This window comes from Caretta caretta, chromosome 28, assembly GCF_965140235.1.
Source record: "Caretta caretta isolate rCarCar2 chromosome 28, rCarCar1.hap1, whole genome shotgun sequence".
Classification (NCBI taxonomy): domain Eukaryota; kingdom Metazoa; phylum Chordata; order Testudines; family Cheloniidae; genus Caretta; species Caretta caretta.
In genome coordinates, this window is record NC_134233.1 from 2,767,171 (window position 1) to 2,788,693 (window position 21,523).

General features: G+C 49.0%; 1 protein-coding gene across 13 annotated transcripts in view; it reads left to right on the forward strand.

Annotated features, from left to right (window-relative positions):
• The first annotated feature begins 13,807 nt into the window (after window positions 1-13,807).
• Window positions 13,808-21,523, forward strand: part of CHD3 (chromodomain helicase DNA binding protein 3) — a 61,406-nt gene continuing 53,690 nt past the window's right edge. For 6 of the 13 annotated variants that reach the window (XM_048833664.2, XM_075124070.1, XM_075124066.1 and 3 more), the window contains exon 1: window positions 13,809-14,326. In XM_048833664.2, coding sequence (XP_048689621.2) covers window positions 14,128-14,326 — 199 coding nt within the window. In that variant the 5' untranslated portion in view covers window positions 13,809-14,127. Of the gene's footprint in view, window positions 14,327-19,989; window positions 20,127-21,523 lie in introns of those variants that run through there. The other 7 variants (XM_075124063.1, XM_075124065.1, XM_075124064.1 and 4 more) reach the window with 3 other exon arrangements.

Sequence of the window (21,523 nt, forward strand, 5' to 3'; positions counted from 1 at the left end):
CGGCGGTGCTGCCCAGCTAAGGCAGGCGAGTCCATACCTGTTCTGACACCACGCTGCGCCCCGGAAGCAGCCAGCAACAGGTCCGGCTCCTAGGCTGGGGGGCCATGGGGCTCCGCGCGCTGCCCCCACCCCGAGCACTGGCTCTGCGCTGGCCAATGGGAGCCTGGGGGGGCGGTGCCTGCGGGAGAGAGCCACATGCAGTTGCTTGCGTGCCTCTGCCTAGGAGCCAGACCTGATGCTGGCTGCTTCTGGGGTGCAATGCGGTCCGTGGTGCCAGGACAGGCAGGAAGCCTGCCTTAGCACCCGCACTGCGCTGCTGTCAGGGAGCTGCGGGAGGTAAGCCTGTGCCCCAATCACCTGCCCCAGCCCTGAGCCCCCCCAAACCCAGAGCCCCTTCCTGCACCCCAAATCCATCATCCCTGGACCCACCCCAGAGTCTGCACCCCAAGCCCAGAGCCCTGACCCCTTCCCACACCCCAACACGCAGCCCTGAGCCCCCCCAACCCAGAGCTCCCTCCTGCACCCCAAACCCCTCATCCCTGGCCCCACCCCAGAGCCTACACCCCCAGCCCAGAGCCCTGATCCATTCCCGCACCCCAACCCCCTGCCCCAGCCCAGAGCCCCCTCCCACACCCTGAACCTCTCATTCCCGGCCCCACCCTGCAGCCCTCACCCCCGCATCCCAACCCTCTGCCCCATCCCTGAGCCCCTCCCACACCCCGAGCCCCTCATCCCCAGCTCCGTTGGGTAGTGGGCATCAACAATTTTTTTCAACTGGGTCGCCAGAAAAAAAAGTTTGAAAACCAGTGCTCTCTGCACTCAGGCAGGACAATATCCCACCTATCCACTGAGGTGCAAATGGTATTTATTAAGAAATAATATATTTCCCAGTTCTCCACAGGAGTAGGAACACGAACCAATGGAGGGGCAGGATCTCACTCACACCAGCGTTGATCTGGACACCGATGGGAGAAGTTACTACAAATTGATGCTGGCGTATCGGGGTCGGATGAGCTGTGAGTGGAGCAGAAAGCACTATCGGTGATGCTTTGTGGTTTCGGATGAGGGCCGGTAGGTGTCACAGCAATGGGACAGAAAGGGATCAGGGATGCATGGTCACAGATTTGCAGGGTGAGTCCCAATTGCTCTGGTAGAGACTTTGCCCCCTTAGGGAGCGATGGAACCAGAGACCCAGGGCAGCTGTTGCAAAGGGGCCTTTCGGTTAGTCTGGGAAAGCCAAGTTTTGCTCAGAGTCCACGTTCATAGAATAACGGTTGGAAGGGACCTCAGGAGGTATCTGGTCCAACCCCTGCTCAAAGCAGGACCAACCCCAACTAAATCATCCCAGCCAGGGCTTTGTCAAGCCAGGCCTTAAAAACCTCTAAGGATGGAGATTCCACCACCTCCCTAGGGAACCCATTCCACTGCTTCACCACCCTCCCAGTGAAAAAGATTTTCCTAATATCCAACCTAAACCTCCCCCACTGCAATTTGAGACCACTTCCCCTTGTTCTGTCATCTGCTACCACTAGATCCATCCTCTTTGGAACCCCCTTTCAGGTAGTTGAAGGCAACTATCAAATCTCCCCTCACTCTTCTCTTCTGCAGACTAAACAACCCCAGTTCCCTCAGCCTCTCCTCATAAGTCATGTGTTCCAGACCCCTAATCATTTTTGTTGCCCTCCGCTGGACGCTTTTCAATTTTTCCACATCCTTCTTGTAGTGTGGGGCCCAAAACTGGACACAGTACTCCAGATGAGGCCTCACCAATGTCGAATAGAGGGGAACAATCACATCCCTCGATCTGCCGAATCACCTTGCGTTCTTTTCCAAAGTGTCCTGGAGCTCATCTTCAGTTCCTGAGACTTCATTCGTACCAGCCCATCCCTTACCCCTGTGTCCCAAAGGAGACATTAAACGCTTCACACCCAGCAAGTGGGGAAACCGAGTCATGCATAGCGTTCCTAAATATATTACAGAAATGCCCATATTCTCCACACACAATCCTCTCTGATCCGCGTGACTCACGCGGAGAAGTCAGCCGGGCAGCACTCAGTCTTGGGGTATTTCTACACCAGAGCCAGAGGTGAAATTACTCTGAGCTAAAAACAGAGGTGTAGTTGCAGCAGTGGCTAACCACTCCAAGTACAACCCTGTCTGAAACCTTTGGAACATACTTGGGCACCATCGTGGCTACACACCTATTTTTAGCCCTTTAACTCAATTACAGCTAGTGCAGGTATGTCTACCTGAGTTGGGAATTACACTTCCGGCTCCAGTGTAGACATGCCCGTAAAGACACAGTGTCACCAAGCCAAGCATTCAAAGATTCTGCATCCGACCCCTGAAAACCACAATATTGGCTTAAAATCCATGAGCTTGTTAAAAAATAATAAATCTGGGATTCTTCGTATATTTCCTTCTGGTTTTTGACCCTCTTAGGGATCGAAACCCTTTCAGTACCATGCCCTATGTATGTGTTTTTGTCATGGTCCAAATTTCTTGGTCAAGGTCCAGACTCCCGAGAAAATAATAATAAAAAATAATAAGAATCATAAGGAAATAGAAAGATTTCAGGGTCTGTTCAAAAGCATCTGGTGATCCAAATTTGGCCCGCGGTCTGCCTATTGACCACCTCTGCTCCAAGAGGCCGATCTGTTGCATTCAACAAAGAGGAGATGAAGGGGTGACGTGATCCTGGTCTCTAAGTATCTACATGGGGAACAGAAATGTGACGATAGAGGGCTCTTCAAGCTAAGGTCGAACAAAAGCTAGAAGTGGAAGCCAGACAAATTCAGAGTGGAAATAAGGTGTCATTTTTTTTTAGCAGGGAGGGGAATTAACCATGGCAACAATTTACCACGGGTCATTGTGGATTCTCCATGACTGGCAATTTTTCAATCAAGGTCTCTGGATGTTTTTCCGCAAGACCTGCTGTAGTTCAACCAGGGATGAATTCAGGGTAGCTCCATGGCCTCTGTTATAGAAGGTATAGATGATCACAATTGTCCTTTCTGCCCTTAGAATCTAGGAAGTGATGAAAAATTTCCAAATTTTCTCCACCAACATGAAGCGTAGAAATTTCATTTTAAAAAGAGAAATCATGTGACTTCGGGAGCCGGAGCCTTACGTGAAAAAAACCACCAACAGGGCGAGACTCGTTGGCTGAGCAACGTTCAGTCCTACATTCGATAGCGCTTCTCTGTTTGGCTGCTTGTAATGCAGTCGTTTTTGAAAACTGCATCCGATCAATTCCAAAGTGTCAGGGCCTGTTCGAGGCGTCCATTGGCAGAACGCCCTTTTAATGTGGGTGAAAATCATCAGACTGGAAAACCCGGATGTCTACTCAAATCAGGTCCTCAAAGAGCTCGCTTGGGGCTGCATGCAAAGGAAAACCCCCCACCCTCCCTATTGCCTATACAGACCACAGGCAATGAGAAGAAGGAGAAGTAAGTCTCTAGCTGGGATGGTTGTGAAACAATCCTTCAAAATGTGACCCAACTGTTACCAATGCAGGGAGACTGCCTGAGTCTGCAGAGAGCCTGAGCCCATCTCTCTGAGAATGGGGTAACGGCCCTGAAAATAATTGACACAGCGAGTCCTGCTTGAGTCTGCAGAGAACCTGAGCCCCATCCCCTGCCATGGGGCTCAGTGATCAGCAGGAGAGAAAGCAGCAGGCTTGACTCACTCTGCCACCCAAACAGATACCCTCTGGTGAGGAGAAGGGACCTCCACTGTGCCCAGGAGGAAAGAGTGTGCCGCTTATGTTCCTGGGGGTGAGGTAGCAGGCTCATGCCTCTTTGGGAGGTGAACTGCCACTGTAAATGGGGTGGATCATGACCACTCTGGAGCCCCAGATCACCTTCATTAAGCCCTGCAGGGAAAGGACGAAGTGGGTAGCGATTGCTTCTGAAAATGTCTGAACAGCTGAGCCAGAGCTCGGCAAGCAGAAGTCGGAGTTGCAGGGAAGGATCAATTATGAGGAGTGTGATTGCTCATCATCTCCTGTAGGGAGCAAGAGTGGAGGAAGTCAACGGATCCGGGGGGGCAACGAAACCCACCGTCTGGGATCTCCCAAGCTGGCGATCACACCAATAGACCTTGCGGGCCCTGCGGGAGGGAGGGCAGGCTACCCACACAGGGACATCTGCTCCACAGAGACACTTGCAAAGAATAACCAGGCCCAGAGCGTGGGAGAGAAACATCTGTTCAGCACTCTGGGGACCACCCGGAGAAAGGGGAGGAGGGGAGGTTAGACAGGAGCCAGGCGAGGCCGCCGGTGGCAGGGCTCTGAGCAGTGTAACCTCTGTGATGACTGGGCTCGTGCGATAATTGCTCAGTGGGTGTTTCTGTCTCAGTGAACGGCAGCCGGGCTCCCTGCCCACTGACCTGTGTCTGTCTGCAAAGAGACAGCTCTGTGAAGGGGAGAAAAAAAAAATCCCTCGCTGTTCAAAATGTGGCGAGGAGCCCTTACATCTCCCAGGCATGTGTCTGTCTGGCTCACTCTCTCTCTATCTGCTTCCCCCTGGCCATCTTTCTACCACCTTTCCAGGTTTTATTGCCACAAGGCAGCATCTGGCAGGGGACGTTTTTTCTCCGACGTACAAGACAAGTGATGTATGTAAGATCCAAGCCCCCAGCCGAGATGAGAATATGTTTTCTGTCTGGGTGTGATGAGGAATCAACCCACTTTCTTTTCGGCCCCGGTCATCCGAATATCACAAGTCGGGCCCTCAAAATCATGTGATTGGCTTGAAAAAATCGCGAGACTTTGAAAAATAATACATTTGGGGTCTTCTGATGGGCCTTGTGAGTTTTGAGCCATTATGTGTGTGTGTGTGCGTGGGGGGGGGGGTGGTTTCAAGTTTTTTCCCTCGCTGACGAGAGCTAAAAACGTATGATTTTTTTTTTCTGTTTAAGCGAAAGCTGTGATTCTCGCAGAATCACGTGACTCCGGGAGCTTTAAGAAAAAACCATCAACGATTGGCAAGGATGAATGGAGCCTCACGATTCTCCCAGCTGGCAGGGAAGGCTGTGATATCAGCTCCATTTTGCAAATAAGGAAACTGCAGTCTGGAGAGATTAGCAACCATATTTTCAAGTGTCCTCTAATTATGGGATACTTGAGATTACTTAGACCTGATTTTCAGAGGCTCACAACTCCACAGAGAGCTGGGGTTGCCGAGCATCTCTGAATAGCAGGCCCTAAAATCCTTAAATCTGTCCCCTAAGAATCGAGGGAATCACAAATTTGGAAAAATCTCTCTTGAGTTATTTGTCTACGGTGACACATAAAGTGACATATGCTTAGGAAAGACGGTGTAGCAGTGATGTAAGACATGGATGTGGCAAGAGGATGTCACATGAATAAGAATTCACTGACACAAAACTTTAATTAGGTTGCCCTGAGGTATTTTGTGCCCTTCCGGAACGTCAAGTTCAGCAAAACTCAAACCTCTGAAAACTAGGCAATACAGAGTCAAGGTACACGCCAACACAACCTTAACTCTGCCCTCTTTCAGCACTGCCCGATTTACCCATAATTCTCATAGTTGCACTGTGCCTTCCCAGATAGTGCGTGTAGGAAGATTCTGGGTCATACCAATGGTCCATCTAGCCCAGTATCGTCTTTCGACAGCGGCTGGTGCAAGACGCTTTGGAGGGAGTGAACAGAACAGGGTAATTATTCCTCCTCATCATATCTTTTTTGAGATGGGGTGACCAGAACTGCACACAATATTCAAGATGTGGGACCATACATAGTGGCATGATGATATTTTCTGTCTTCTTATATACCCCTTTCCTGCATGGAAACTTTTTAAAAACACCATAATAGAGGCTCTTGTGACAGTTCAGCTATATTCACCTCTTGGACCAGATCCTGTGCTCCACTTAAGACTAGATCAAGAATTGCCTCTCTCCTTGTGGGTTCTAGGGACTAGCTGCTCCATGAAGCAGTCGTTAATGGTGTTGAGAAATTTTATCTCTGCATCCCATCCTGCGGTGACGTGTTTCCAGTCAATAAGGGGATAGTTGAAATCCACCATTATTATTGGATTTTCTGTTTTTGTAGCCTGTCTAATCTCCCTGAGCATTTCACAGTCACTCGGGGAACAGGGCATGTGACAACTGTAACAGAATTAAATGCCTTCTCTTTTCTAAAGCACAGCTTGTTTTTAGGTGATCTGTATCGAACAGGCCAATGATGGCCATCAACTGAATATCCACCTCCAGGACCTCGCTAGATATCTATCCAGGTGGCTCCCCTGCAGACTAAATCCTTCTGGGATTTGTCACGATGCCGATGCTGTTCTGAACAGGAGCTCCCTATGCCTGTTCTGCACTCAGACACTGAGCCTGCTCCCCAGAAACAACCCCCATACTTGCTACATTTTACAATCCCTTCAGCAAAGCTCTCAGCCGTGGCTTCTTAGTAGGGATGAAGAGCAGCTGGTTAGCACCGGCACATCCAGATGCTGCCCAGCCTGGTGACACTGACTGGGGCCCGAGAGACTCCCCTCCTTCCTCTTTAGGGAATTGTGGTTCCTTTGAGCCATGGGGAAGCCCCGGGTCTAGTGCGGTGACAAAATGCAATTTGAAGGGCAGACGTGTCTATTGGCTTGGAGCTGCCAGGCCCGTCACTTCAGGGAGAGTACATCCCATCTGTGAGACAGACAGCAGAGAGTCATCTGATGACGTGGACTTTAGCGCACGAAAGCTTATGCTCAAATAAATTTGTTAGTCTCTAAGGTGCCACAAGGACTCCTCGTTCTTAGAGCCAAGAACGCCGCTTTTGCTTGCCTGACTCCCAGCACGTGCTTTTCATCAGGATTTAGTATTGTGCCAGGCCGGGAAGGGGGTCAAATGGTTCTGAGCTTGACTCCTGGACAACTCCGCCACCACCGATGAGTGTCCCCCTTACAGCTATGGCAGTCACTGGCATGGAAAAGTGATGTTAGGGAAATGTTCTGTGTATTTTTAGCTGCTTTCGGGATGATTTAGCAACTGGAAACAAGGAGGAGAGCCAGCATCACATAACCAGCCAGCTCTCTATGGACCTCAGCGTGGGAACCACTGCGCTAGGCACTTTACAGACCTGCAAAGGAGCCATACGTCCTCGATTAGTGTGATAGCACCGACTGGAATCAGAGCTCCGTTGTACAAATGCATAGTAAGAGACAGTCCCTACAATCGGAATAGACAAGGCAGACTAACTAGGTTTAAAATTAAGTTTGATAAATTGAGGAACAGGGTGATATCACTGGGGTGGCCTGTGATAGCAGGAGACTGGACTTGATCCAGAAGGTGATCAGGAACAGTCAACATGGATTCACCAAGGGAAAGTCATTCCTTACCAACCTGATTGCCTTCTATGATGGGATAACTGGCTCTGTGGATATGGGGAAAGCGGTGAACGTGATATATCTTGACTTCAGCAAAACTTTTGATACAGTCTCCCACAGTATTTTTGCTAGCAAGTTAAAGAAGTATGGATTGGACGAATGGACTATAAGGTGGATAGAAAGCTGGCTAGATCATCGGGCTCAACAGATAGTGATCAACGGCTTGATGTCTCGTTGGCAGCCGGTATCAAGCGGAGTGCCCAAGGGGTCGGTCCTGGGGCCAGTTTTGTTTAACATCTTTATTAATGATCTGGATGATGGGATGGATTGCACCCTCAGCAAATTTGCAGATGACATTGAGCTGGGGGGTTGGGATAGGGTCCAGAGTGACCTAGACAAATTGGAGGACTGGGCCAAAAGAAATCTGATGAGGTTCAACAAGGACAAGTGCAGAGTCCTGCACTTAGGACAGAAGAATCCCATGCACTGCTACAGGCTGGGGACCAACTGGCTAAGAGGCAGTTCTGCAGAAAAGGACCTGGGGATTACAGTGGATGAGAAGCTGGCTATGAGTCAGCAGTGTGCCCTTGTTGTCAAGAAGGCCAACGGCATATTGAGCTGTATTAGTTGAAGCATTGCCAGCAGATCAAGGGACGTGGCTGGGATGATTTAGTCAGTGTTGATCCTGCTTTGACCAGGGAGTTGGACTAGATGACCTCCTGAGATCTCTTCCCACCCTAATCTTCTATGATTCTAAGGTCGCTTCCAGTCCAATATGTGTCCATTGGTCACCTGACAGGTGAGTGGCAGCAAATGCATTCGACCCCTGGACTCCAGGCAATTTACAGTCTAAGCTGGCATGAACAGAATTTTCACAAGACGGGGCCTAGTCAATCCTTCATCTCTTGGATGAGATGTGTCCTGGTTGACAAGCGCCAAATGTACAGACAAGGATGCAGTCTACAGATGTGACGCCAAAGAGTTGTCAGCTGAGGATGAATTTTTGGTCCAGATTCAAATCCATAATCAAGAGGCAAATAAAACCCCTGTAGCCCGACCCTGATTATCTGTGCCATCCCGTTTCTTTATCCCTAACCTATGCCGCTTGCTTGGGTGTTCAGAATACCCTTAAATATCGCTGTTCTGCTTTTTAAAAATGGCGGGCAACCTTGCACGTATTTTTAAAATTTATTTATGCACTTTTAATAGAAAGGTCTTTCACTATGTTCTCAAAAGAAGCTGCTTTGGAATGACCCTTTGGTTGATCTACCTGGGGCTTCCCAGTGAAAATGGTCACACAAAAGGAAATGAAGAATGAATCTCTCATCTGCTTGACCAGTGGTAGCCTCTCACTGGAAAAAGAGAAACAGCCCAGCCATCGAGGAATGATTCAAAGAAATATGGGAGATTTGTGATTGTGGAAAAATTAACACACCAATTATGTATCCAGCAAAATAGACAGAGAGATAGATAGATACTTAGATATCTGGTTAACATTTATTCAGTACTCAAAGTACATTCATTTGCAAAAAAAAAAGAAAAGCACACCCTGTTCAATTTTTTTGAATATTAACATTAGACAGACATACCTGGTTATTGGTGCTTTCTCTGTAGTATGGTGACACCTTGTTAAATAAAAAGATCTGATGACTATATTCCTGTGTAATGTCTCTCGAACCAAAAGCTAACTGTTGTGATGATTGTCTTGTTTCTGATATTTACATGGCAAGGGTTTGCAAACTTCTTAAAATTCCTTAAATAAATAGTTTAAAGAAGAAGACGACTGCTCTGATCTTTCTGATGGTATTAATACTTAACATTTCTAGAACATCTTTACACCCAGGTCCTCAGCTGATGTAAATCAGCATAGCTCCATCAAAGTCAGTGGAAGTAACCAGTTTACACCATCTGAGACATCAACCTTTAATCTTCAGCGCACTGCATTACTGCCTAATTAATCCTCACCATGACACCAGTGTGTATTGTTACAGGCAAGTAATTATCGTCATTTTTGTTTCACAGAGGGGGAAACGGTGCCATAGAAGGGCAGAGTGTTAGTGGCAGGGGTAGGAATGACGCACACTCCATGCTGAGAAGCAAAGCGGCATCCACCCGTTTCCCCAAACCTGGGCGCATCCTGGAATTTTTCCAGCTCACGGTTTTACAATCTTTCCAAAGATTATTTTTTTTAAAGTTCCAAAATTAAAAAAATACATACTGTATTTATATGGAAACCAAGTCCCAGAACAGTACCCTGAACTACCTCACTTAACTAAGATCACATCTATATGATGTTATATATATTAACATGCTATTTTTGTCAGCCTTAAAATCCACCCCTGTGCAGATGGCGAGCCCAAGGCCTATGCACCCATTAAAGCCTACTGCAAGTGAATGACGGCTCTGTTTACTATCAGCTGTACTGCATATTACCCTGAGTAGCCCCACAGTGGAATTACTCGCTGTAGTAAATCCTATGCCATGGTAATAAATCCTAAGCCAGGATTCAGACACAGTTCTTCAGACCCTAGTCGAAAACTTAGCCCCATTATGCTGGGTGCTAAACATGTATGTAGCAGAAGAGGCAGACCCTACCTTGAAGAGCTTACAGCCTAAATAAACCAGACAGATGCGGGGACTGCAGCACAGAAAGAGAAAGTGACTTGCCCCCAATCCTGTAGGGAATGTGTGGCAGAGCTGCAAATTGGGCCCTTTTCTCCTGAGATCCCGACCTGTTTCTGACCTGCGAGACCATGTGGTGGTAAATGCTACAACTTTTCTAGTCCATGTGTGCAAAAATTAGCCGGGGTGAAACCATGGCCCGTCACTGCCAAAACTCCCACTAACTGCACCGGGCCAGCATTTTGCCCTCTGGTTCTTTAGCGTTGAACGTGGCATTCCCCCATTGTTATAGGTCGCCACACAAATTTAACATGTTATTAAAGGGAGAGAAAAAAAGCATCAGTATAGAAAACCAGTGGGGAAGAGGCCAAGGCCATGGCAGTTGTCTTGAAAGATTTTCCCAGTGCAAACAGAGCCTGAGACAGTTCCCTTGGGGGAATTACCGTCTGGGTATGGCCGTCTCGGCTCTTTGATCCTCTTGCAAGACAAAATGCGGTGGGCGAACCATTCTGATAAACACTACGACTTCTCTATTAGCACTGTGCTATGTTTCTTCAGTGGTCTCCCTCTGACAGTTGCTGAGCTACAGAGAAACATCAAACAGAGATGAGAGACAGGGGTAAAAAAAAAACAAACCCAAAAAACAACACAACCCACCAAACCGTTCCCTGGGGAGTATAGACCAAGCCACAAACAGCCAGGGTCAAGTTGAAGAAGAGTTTCTCTTATTGTCAGAAAATGTGTGTTTTGCTCTGTGTATCTTTTTGTTTTTTAACAATATGATAATACCATACTAACCACCCTGCAAACATAATAAATTGGCAGCTTTGAAACCAGATGATCAGATGCCCCTTTAATTTCTTCCCCCTTTCCAGCAGCTAACCAGAGGACAAAATAAGTCAAAGATCATGAAATCAACTGCCACAAAAAAGCCCTTGTCTATTGCATTTTAAATCCAAAGAGAAAAACCCCAACCCACCCCTTTCGCCTCCAAATTCGTCCAGAACCATTGGCTTCTAGCGCTGCCAGGGAACTGTTTCAACATGAATGAATAGGATCAGCGCCCATGCTCCTGAGGGCTGTAGGGGGTGTTGAATTAAATATAAAAGGCACAGAGGGAAACATTTGGTTGGCAAGCAGTGTTTCCCTGCAGGCGATGGGCATATCCTATGTGGGTATTTATGACTATTCTGCAGGGGGAATGGAGCTGAGAATTAAACAGCATTCGTAGTGGTGTGCATGCAAATCCGAACCCTTTCCTACCAGATTTAACACCACAGTTAATAGAAATACAGCACCTATGGCTAGGTTACGATTATGAAAATTACGACTGCAGTTGTAATGCAGTTAAAACTCCTTGCTGGGAGTTCTGCCTGTGTTAAAATTGCACAATCGGGTCCTACCTTCTAATGGTCACCTGTCTTGGATTCCCAACTTTTTTTTTTTTTTTTTTCAGATAGATTCCCCAGAAATGTTGTCCCAGAAGGCTGGCTACCTCTGACAAGGAATGCCGTAGAGTCTTCAGAGTTCAAAAGTCTTGTCTAGAACGGGCTTTATCCAGAAAATAGAGACTGCGGTTCTCTGGCCCGTATTATGCGGGAGGCCAAACTAATCTCTTCTGGACTTAAAATCTGTGAATTTTTCTCTCCTGGAATTGACAGTTGTAGAGAGAGATTACAGAGGGGAAAAATGAATAATCATCATACTTTCCCTGTAAATATTGAAGAGAAATTCTTCCCCCACCCAACCCTGGCTTGTAATTTTATTTGCTTCTTCCAGGCGTCAGAGTATTTGAAAATCAAAAAAGTTTAGAGGGTGTTTCATATTGTGCTGACATGCTTAACCGTTCCCAGGATTGGATCCATATTTAGAAAGGATTTCTCCATTTGCCTTGTGGTGTGATTAGCGGTCTCTTTTATTTTAATATACAGAAAACGAAACAAGCGGGGTATAATATGCCTGCAAAGGAAAACAAAAGGTAGAAAGATGGTTTAAAAACAAATATAAGTAGGGAACTCCAGGATCTGTTTGGATCCTCAATTAGGCCCTGATCCTACAACTGAATCTGCTAGCATAGACCAGGATTGGGGCTTTTATTTTACCTGCTATATTTTTTGAGTTGCTGAGGATAGTCCTAGAAACCTAGATGCATTTGAAAAGAAGATGGAATCAGAACAGGACTGCATCCCTTATTCCTATAGGAGGGGTTCCACAGCTTTCATTTTGCGGGGGTGCAGGTGGGGAAAGGGTATTTGAAATGCAGGTATTTTAAAGCTACGGGAGACTGTATTCCTTCAACATTTACTTTAGGAGCTCCCTGATTTTAAGGGACACAACCAAGCGGCCGATGAGAAGAAAAATAATTAAGCTTGGCATTCCCCAGTTCTAGGTCCAATTCTGTTCCTATTTCAGGCAGTTGCAGAACTCCCCCATCATCCTCATTAATATCGAAGGTCCCATCCTGCAAACAGGTACATGTGGGAGCAACTTTACCTGGGTAATCCCAAAGTTACATATATCTGTAACATTTGCAGGATCGGGCTCTGTGGATGAGTGTCCAGGTTGTATTTAGGGCCCAAGCCGACACATGCTGACTATACACATTGTTATGGGGACTACCATCTGTAATAAACGTTGGCTAGGATTACTGAACCCCTATCTTGCAATCACTAGGCACCACAAGTATGTTGAGTCGCAGACATGCAGCCAGTCACAGGATCAGGGCCCTAGAGAGTACTGTATCCCTTATATTTTTAGGAGCACCCCAATCCCATTTGCATTTTGGGGGTGGCTGTCAAGAACCTAGATGGATTTTGTGTTCCAGCTACAAGTTTAGGAAAAATTCCCCCTTCAAAAGCAGAAGCTTAAAAGAAAAATAAAATAAGGTACAAACAATTATAATATTTTGTTCCCCAATTTTATGTGGGAAAAGTTAACAACAAAGAAACAAAAAAGAAAGGACAGTGGTTTTTAATAGAAAAGCGGGGGGTTGGGGGGGGGGTAGAAATCTCGTTCTTTTTTTTTGTTTTGTTTTTTTTGTGAGTGTGTGTGGAAAACCTTCTTGAAAAAGATATCAAGGAAAAGACAGAGTTAAATCCATCCCCATGATGTACTTCACCGAATTTGGACCATGCGTTTAAATTCTTTTTTTTTTTTTCCCCCTTGGTTCTTCCTCTCTTGCCTTAAGCCTAAAGAAAAAGAGAAAAAAAACCCAAAACCCCACCACTCCCTTCTGAAGTATTTAAAAGTAAGAAAGGAAGAAAAAAAAATGAGGGCCCCCCTTCTCTTGTCTCTCACATGAACTAGTAAAGCAGGCAAAAAAAATTATATATATATATGGTGTTACTAGTATGGAACTAGTTAACCTTTAACAATTTATGCTGATGTCACACTGAGCATGAGTACTGATTAATCCCAGCCTTTTCTGTCCTCCCCCCCCGTAAAATATTTTTATTGAGGGAGGTGGGGGGGGGGAAGTATAAGAAAAAAGAAATAATTTAGAGCAGCCATCTTTGTTTTATGCAGAAATCTTTCTCTTTCAGTTCCCCCCCAGTGCCAGGAATATACAAATATTGTTCATCTATGCAATGAGCTGAGAGATTCAAACAAGCAACAATAAGGAGAAAAATTAAGAGGGGGGGGTCTTTTTGTTGTTGTTGTGGCTGTTTTGGACTGATTTTGGGGGGGGCTGGGTTTTTTTGTTAACCTCAAGGAAGAGGTGTGTGTGTGGTGGGGGGGGTGACTTAAAAATCAAGCCAGCCATTTTGTGTTTTTTTTTTCAATAAAGAAAGGGGTGGGGGGGATTTTTTTCCCTTTTTTTTCCCTCGTGGGGGGGTCTGTTTTAAAAATAATTTAAGGGCGGCCATTTTTGTTCCTTGCTCTTGTGGCAAATATTATGCTGAGCTGCCCCCTCAGAATTTAAATATATTTTAAACCTCCCTCTCGCTTCCTCCCCCCCTTTTATATTTTTTAGAGGGGGGGAGGGGAAAAAGTTAGGTTTTTTTCCCTCTCTTTTTTGAATTCATGGGACTTTTTCAGGCTCTTCTTTTTTTTAGTGACTGAGGTGATCTGAAGTGGGGGGGAGGATTTTTGTGTGTAGTGAAGGGGGGTTGTTCCCCCCCTTCTCTCTCTGTGTGTGTCCCTGCCCCCCCCCAGCACCACCATGGCTTCCCCTCTGAGGGAGGACGAGGAAGAGGAGGAGGAGATGGTGGTGTCTGAGGTGGAGGGGGATGAAGAAGAAGAGGAGGAAGAGGAGGAGGAAGAAGGAGCAGGGGACAACAGCCCAGGCGACATATTCCCGCCCGCTGCTGCTCCGCGGGCACCAGCAGCATCAACTCCACCAGCAGCTGCGGCTCCTCCAGGTAAACAACCCCCCTCCCCCTCCAACGGCTTTGGAACTTTGGGGGGGGGGCATTGTTTGTAAACAACCAACGGCTGCGGAACGTTGAGGGGCCGAGAGTTCCGACTTCCGAAGCTCCCCCCCCCCGCGGCAGCTATCCCCGTCGCGCGCGCGCCGCTGCCCAACGGCTTTGGAACGTTGAGGGGCCGAGAGTTCGCAGCACCCTCCCCCCCCCGCGCTGCCCAACGGCTGTGGAACGTTGAGGGGCCGAGAGTTCACCCCCGCCTTCCCCCCGCAGGCGCGCGCTGCCCTGAGGGGAAAGTTTCCATTCCCCCCCCCTTCCCCTCTTTGGATCGTTGACGGGCCGAGAGTTCCGATCCCCCTCCCCCCTCCCGTGCGCCCGCGCTGCCCAATGGCTTTGGAACGCTGAGGGGCCGAGAGTTCAGCCCTACCCCCGCGCGCGGTCCCAACGGCTTTGGAACGTTATGGGGGGCCCCCGAGAGTTTCTGACCCCCCCCCACCACGCGCCTCGCGCGGTGCCTAAGCGCTTTGGAACGTTGAGGGAGCCCCACCTGCCCCCAGAGATTCTAGTCCCCCCCCCCGCGTTTTGAAGGATCAGGATGGGGGGAGGGGTACAGGCAAGTCCCCCTCGACTTGGTTTTGAGGGCCCTCCCCCACCCAAAGTGGCCTCAGTGGGGCCCGATGCTCCCCCATGGATTCCAATGGAGAACAAGATTGCCCCCCCACCACCGAATGCGCGGTGGCCCTGATTGCTTGGGGCCTGCTGGGTGTTGGCGGGCAGGACGGGGGATGCTGGGTGTTGGCAGGAGTGGGGGGTGCTGGGTGCCTGGCGGGCAGGACAGCTCCTGCTGGGTGTTGGCGGGAGTGGGGGTGAGCAGAACGGGGCCCACTTGGATCAGCTGGCACCGGGTGGCGTGGGGGCTCAGTAACCTGTGGGTTGGGGCCTGCTGGCATTAGGGGCGGTAGGTGTCATTTGTCTCTCTGACTCGTGGTGGTCTCCAGGGGATGGGATCTCAGGGTGTAGGGAGCAGGTGGAGATCAACACCCAACCCGACTCAGTGCCCTGTGGGATGGGCCACCATGGCTCCGGTGCCAGGGAGAGCGTTGGACTCTGGGCAGGGTGAGGGTGAACTGGGAGTGGAAGTGGCTCGGCTGTCCATGGGACAGGGCCACGGTGGTTACCTATATCTGTGTGTGGTGGTCCCTTGTGGGGCGGAGGTCAGTAGCCACCCCTCAGGCTAGAGTTACGTCACCTGTGACAGGAGTAAAGGGTGCCTTAAGGAATGAGGCCCATTCACCTCAGCAGGAGTGGATGGGTCAGGGCTGGGTTGGTGATGGCGGGAGCAGAGGGTGAGGGGAGGACGGGGTTCATGGGCTGCGGGGCCCATGGATGGATCAGGGCTGGCTTGGCGATGGCGGAAGAGGAGGGTGCGGGGAGGACGGGGTTAATGGGCTGCGGTGGCAGTGGATGGATCAGGGGCGGGTTGGCGATGGCGGGAGCGGAGGGTGAGGGGAGGACGGGGTTAATGGGCTGCGGGGCTTGTGGATGGATCAGGGCCGGGTTGGCGATGGCGGGAGCGGAGGGTGAGGGGAGGACGGGGTTAATGGGCTGTGGGGCCTGTGGATGGATCAGGGCCGGCTTGGCGATGGCGGAAGAGGAGGGTGCGGGGAGGACGGGGTTAATGGGCTGTGGTGGCAGTGGATGGGTCAGGGGCGGGTTGGCGATGGCGGGAGCGGAGGGTGAGGGGAGGATGGGGTTAATGGGCTGCGGGGCTTGTGGATGGATCAGGGCCGGGTTGGCGATGGCGGGAGCGGAGGGTGAGGGGAGGACGGGGTTCATGGGCTGTGGGGCCTGTGGATGGATCAGGGCCTGCTTGGCGATGGCGGAAGAGGAGGGTGCGGGGAGGACGGGGTTAATGGGCTGTGGTGGCAGTGGATGGGTCAGGGGCGGGTTGGCGATGGCGGGAGCGGAGGGTGAGGGGAGGACGGGGTTCATGGGCTGTGGCGCCCGTGGATGGATCATGGCCGGGTTGGCGATGGCGGGAGCGGAGGGTGAGGGGAGGACGGGGTTAATGGGCTGGGGGGCCCGTGGATGGATCAGGGCTGGGTTGGCGATGGCGGGAGCGGAGGGTGACGTGAGGCAGGGAGGTCAGTGAGGTCATGGCCAGGCTGAATGTGGCGGGTGCTTTTCAGGACAGGCTCGTCAGCCAGGTTCGGAGAGCAGCGGGTCGGTGCCTCATGTCAAATGGCCTTGTTTCGCGGGTTGCCCTCAGACCAGTCCATATTGCCCCTATGTAACTGACTTGCTTCCTACTTCCTGGGGCCCATCCCCTTGGTGTTGGAGTACTGGTTTAAAAAGTAAACATTAAACGTTAATGAAATCACGGGGATGCAACCGAAGGCTCTTGTCCTTTAAAAACATTTTGAATCTTTTCCTGCCGCCAGACATATCTCTCCCCAGATTTGCTTCGATTTGCTCTCCCTTATAAAGAAAACGTCAGGCGTGGCGGGGGGAAGGAAACATGAGGAATCGGAGGAGCAGAGAAATCAGGAAGTGTGGGCGTAAAATGCCACTGGTTTTACTTCTCCCTTTATCGTTGCCGTAATTATTAATTTATTTTTAGTCCAGTTAACACATGGAGGCCCTAATCATGGTTCAAGGCCCCATTGTCTTAGGCTATGGGTACCTGGCTAACACATATGTCGTCTCTGTCGCAAGAGTTTACAGTCGATCTTGCAAAGACTTGTCATTCACCATGCGTCATGTGAAAGACGTGCAGGTCTTTTGCCTTCGTCTAAATGGACAGACTCTGCCCCAATCCTGTTGTTCTCAGCAGTAGGGTCTTTCCGCACATGGATTGGTCAAAACGATCGGTGCGTAGAGAGAGAAAAATTATTAGTTTCAGCCTTGTAGGTAAAGGATTTGTGACTTAAAAAAAAGAGGAAATAAAGCCAATGTTTTTCTGTCACCAAATTTGATTTCCAGGTCCACAAAGTCACTTTGCTTTCTGTTGATTTAATAAATACGTTAATTTTAATGTTGAGTGTTTTTGGGCGGGGGTAGTTATTGATGCCAGTGTAAAGACTGCTGTCTTCCTCGACCTGCTTTCGTAGCATTCCCTGCCTGGCGGAAACTTGTGATCGCTACGTATATAAAACCATGTTCAGTGGTTTCAAAGCATTGGGTTTCTGATCCTGGAGACACTCGGGTGAGTAGCTTTGCTCATGGAAGTCGTCCCATTGGCTTCAGAGTGTGAGTCAAGTTCCTTGTGTTGTGTGTTAAGTCATGCCTGGAAGATGTATGGCTTGAGAGCTGTGTTCAAATCCTGCCTCTGCCCCTGGCCTTGCGAGGTCACCTTGAGCGAGCCGCTTCCCCACCCCTTGCCTCAGTTTCGCCCTCTGTGAAATGAGGCTAAAGATACTGTTGGCCTGCTTTGGAAAGCGCTTTGAAATCTACTGAAGAAAATAGGTAAGAGCTGGGGATAATTATTATATGAGAAAGTGGAGGAAAGATTTGCAGGTTTACGACATAAAAGGTGTGGCTAATTTAAAGAAAGGCAAAGATTATTCCCCGTTGCGAATACTGATTGAAAAAAAAACGCTAGAGAGGGAGAAAAACATTCACTTTATTTTCTCTTGATCAAGAAAACTCACTTCTCAGTTAAAAGGAAAAGGTGTGTGTGTGTGTGTGTTTAAGCTCCAAGTTTTAAAATAGAGTTTCCTCTTCCCCGCTTTTCAAAATGGTCAGAAATCTGTGTTTCAGTTTTAAAAGCAGCATTGCTTCATCACGAAACCGGTGTCCCTCCTTCCCCTCAATCTTTAAATCCACCTCCCGATTCTCCACTTGTAACACTGAGGCGCTTAAGCGAAAGAATCCAGAACCGTTCATAAAATGACAATATGGCTTTGCTTTTTATTGATTTGTATTCACGTACAGGCTGCTGAGCAGAGATCAGGGCCACCTTGAACTAGGCCTTGTATTGAGTAGGCCCTGATCCTGCAAGGCTTTTCAGCATTTATGATGAAAATCCTGGCTCTGTTGAAATCAGTGGGGATTTTCCCTTTGTCCTCAATGAAGCCAGAATTTCGGCCAGAATTTTTTAACTTCTAAACACCTCCAGACCAGGAAGGTAGAAGATCACAGGTTGACTGCTTTTCCCAGAGCTCTCCCTTTCCTGAAAACATCCGAATTGTGGGGCTGCTTCTGGAAAGAGTTAAAGACACGCATAGCAATGTGGACAGCTAAAGTCACTGATCGAAGAGGGATTCCTTGTGGGATCAGAATTAAGCACCCAATTAAGTCTTCGCAGGATTGGGTACCCGCAGGATGTAACACCCTGGTGCCCGCTTTGGACGCTAGTCTAAGAAGCAAGTTCCTGGTTTGAAGAGGTGCAAAGGCTCACCATTTGTACTGAAGTCTGCTGGAGCTGGAGGTGCTCAGCACCTTTGCAAATCAGATCACTAAAGTTTGCAGGAGGGTGCTTTATAATTACCCCCCCAAAAGGGGCACTTTAAGTAGTATTTCCCCGTAAAACAACCAAATGGAAATTCTTACGGGATCTGAGAAACGTGGGGATATGTTTAGCCCCTGATCCTGTGATTGATGACGGATCCAGCTGGAGGATTGGCGGCCTTGGTTGCTTTCCAGCGTGAAATCTCTTCCAAAGTAGCTGTCCCCTCTCCTGAGTAGGGCACTGGGAACTCCACCAGGTTTCCTTGGCAAGAGTTTTCCTCACATTGGTCCTAAAGCGGTGACTGCTTTTCCATCTCCTGCTAATCCAGCTCATCGTCTGAAATGCTGGAAGGTCTCAATAACCTTCCTACTTCTGCACTGGGTCTCTGATCTCTCCCGGCCCCCCTGCTGGAGCTGCATTTACCAGGGACATTTCCTTGTCAGCTGGTGTCCCTGTGGATTTATACCAGATAAAGGCTAAATTTGCAAAGGGGCTCAGCAACCCACCTGAGAACAAGGGGGAAAGAGGTGGGCATTACGCACTTCTGAAAATCTGTCTGCTTCAGTCAGTTGCTTAACGGGGGACCCAAGCGCTTGCTGAAAATCTCCCTCATACCCTGTGTTTAATTCGGCAGAGTCCCGAGGTGCGTCGCCAAATGAAGTTGTACCCGTAATCCCTCCCCACCAAACCTGACTGGCGAATTTCTACCTTGCGGACAATGATTTTTAAAGCCACTATTAAAAATAAGAAGGGCCCATTCCCCTGCCCTGGTGGAAATGCCTCCTCCCACCCCCCTGTCCCCTTTCATAGATAAAGGATCTGTTCTTGGTTTGCTTGTCTTTTGTTTAAATTTAAATATGCAAGTGGAGTGGAAAAGACATCTGTAGTGAATGAGATGAAGATTCTTGAGTCTTTCTTTTGTTGCTGGTTACAGGGAAATAACTCTTGATTTCTGGTTTTAGTTAAATCTACATCCCACCATCCCTTGTTGCGTTATATAATATCTATGTGTGTGCAAGTATTTTTATATATATATATATATATAACATATATATTAGAAATAATTTTTTTTCCAAGGTAGGGAGTGGAAATGTCACGTGTGTGGAAAATTCTAGTTGATTGCCTGCCAAAATACCCGTCTCGGCTGCGCATGTGCATCAATATTATGATTAGGGGGGGGGGGGAATCTGAAAGGGGTGGGGGGGGGGAAAAGAAAAGATTGATGGCAGGATTAGAAATTGACGGGATTGAGGGGCTGTAAGGATGTACTGTGGCCTGCCCCACTCCCCTCGGCTTTGTCAATTACATCCCACCGGGAACTGAGCAGCGGCGCAGGGATGGAACAAGGTGATTCAAACCCACAGGGCTGAAGAGATAATGTTGTATTGTCAGAAGAAACTGGGACGGAGCCAGATGCTTAGACAGAAGGGGCTGGTGGCTGAGGCAGGCTCCGACAGGAATCTAGGCGGGGAGGGTGCGAAGGCAAGTCCACCCCGTTGGCTGCGTCTCCATTTTTTATTTTTTGCATTTTGATTTGCAAGGCAAAAGAGCTGGTGGTGTCAGCTACTGTGTGTGTGTGTGTGTGTCAGAGGGCGGTGTTGTCATTTCTAACCTAGCAAGGCATCCCCTGTTGAGGTGACTGGCATCATCCGACAGGTCATTCCTCTCTGTGCGGCTGAGTTCATGTTTGCCCTGCACCTGGCGCAGGGGTTTGGCCAATGTCTCTCTCCCGCAGCCAGCATGCGGTGTGAAGTTGCCAAAGGATTATTAGATGAGGAATCCACCCCGGGTAGGTGGTTGCAGGCTCCTGCATAAACCAGTGCATTTGTCTTGTCTTCCCTGAGGTTGTTTTTTCCCCTCCCTCCCTCCCCTGCAGGCCAGGGAAATCCATTATCTTCTTTTGTAAATCCAGGCTCACCGCTCTGTTGCTCTGTTGTACCCAAGGCCCCGATCATCCAGCAAGTGGGACCCACTTGTATGCTTTGTTAGATTGGGGCCTGCGGGCAAAGACGTGGCAGTGTGAATTTAGCACTGGTAAAGGATATTAGTTTGGGATCCTGAAGAGGACAGTGTGATCAGTGTGCTTAATCTGTGACCTACAGGGACCCTCTCTGGGGGCTTGAGAGGGCAGCCGTGACCCCGTTTAGTTCTCGACCTCTGTCAAAAGACAGCCAGTTAGTGCCAGCTGTGATTTATGTAGCCACCTGCCCCACGGGAAGCCAGGCTAAGAACCCGCCAGCTTGTCACACGTGTAGGGTCACCGAACAGACGTCGGATAACGACGCGGGCTTGATTGGGATGGATGAGCTAGAGGAGAAAGGCTCTGTGTCCGGGGGATGGAACTCCTGAGTCAGGAGACAGACGTGCATGGGTTTCTTGGGCAAACTCTGGAGTCTGATCCTGTCTGTCCAGGGGCCCTGAGGGGAAAGGACATGTCGTTATCCCCAGAACTGAGGGCCCCAGGGATCGAAGGCCGGATGTTTAAAGGTTTTTAGGTGCCTAAATCCCATTCATTCCAAATACCTGTAAAAATCTGGGTCTTGGTGACTTGGTCGTATCAGAAGTCTGTGATGGGAATTAAACCCAGATCTTCTGAGTCGTAGTCAAAAGCTTTACCCGCAAGACCCTTTTCCCTCCGTCCTCTGCTTAAACCTAACTTTTAGGGGTCTATCCTGTAAAGTGCCGAGTGCCCATGGCTCACGGCAGGAAGTGCTCCCTGATCAAGGTGTAAGGAGGGGAGTTGG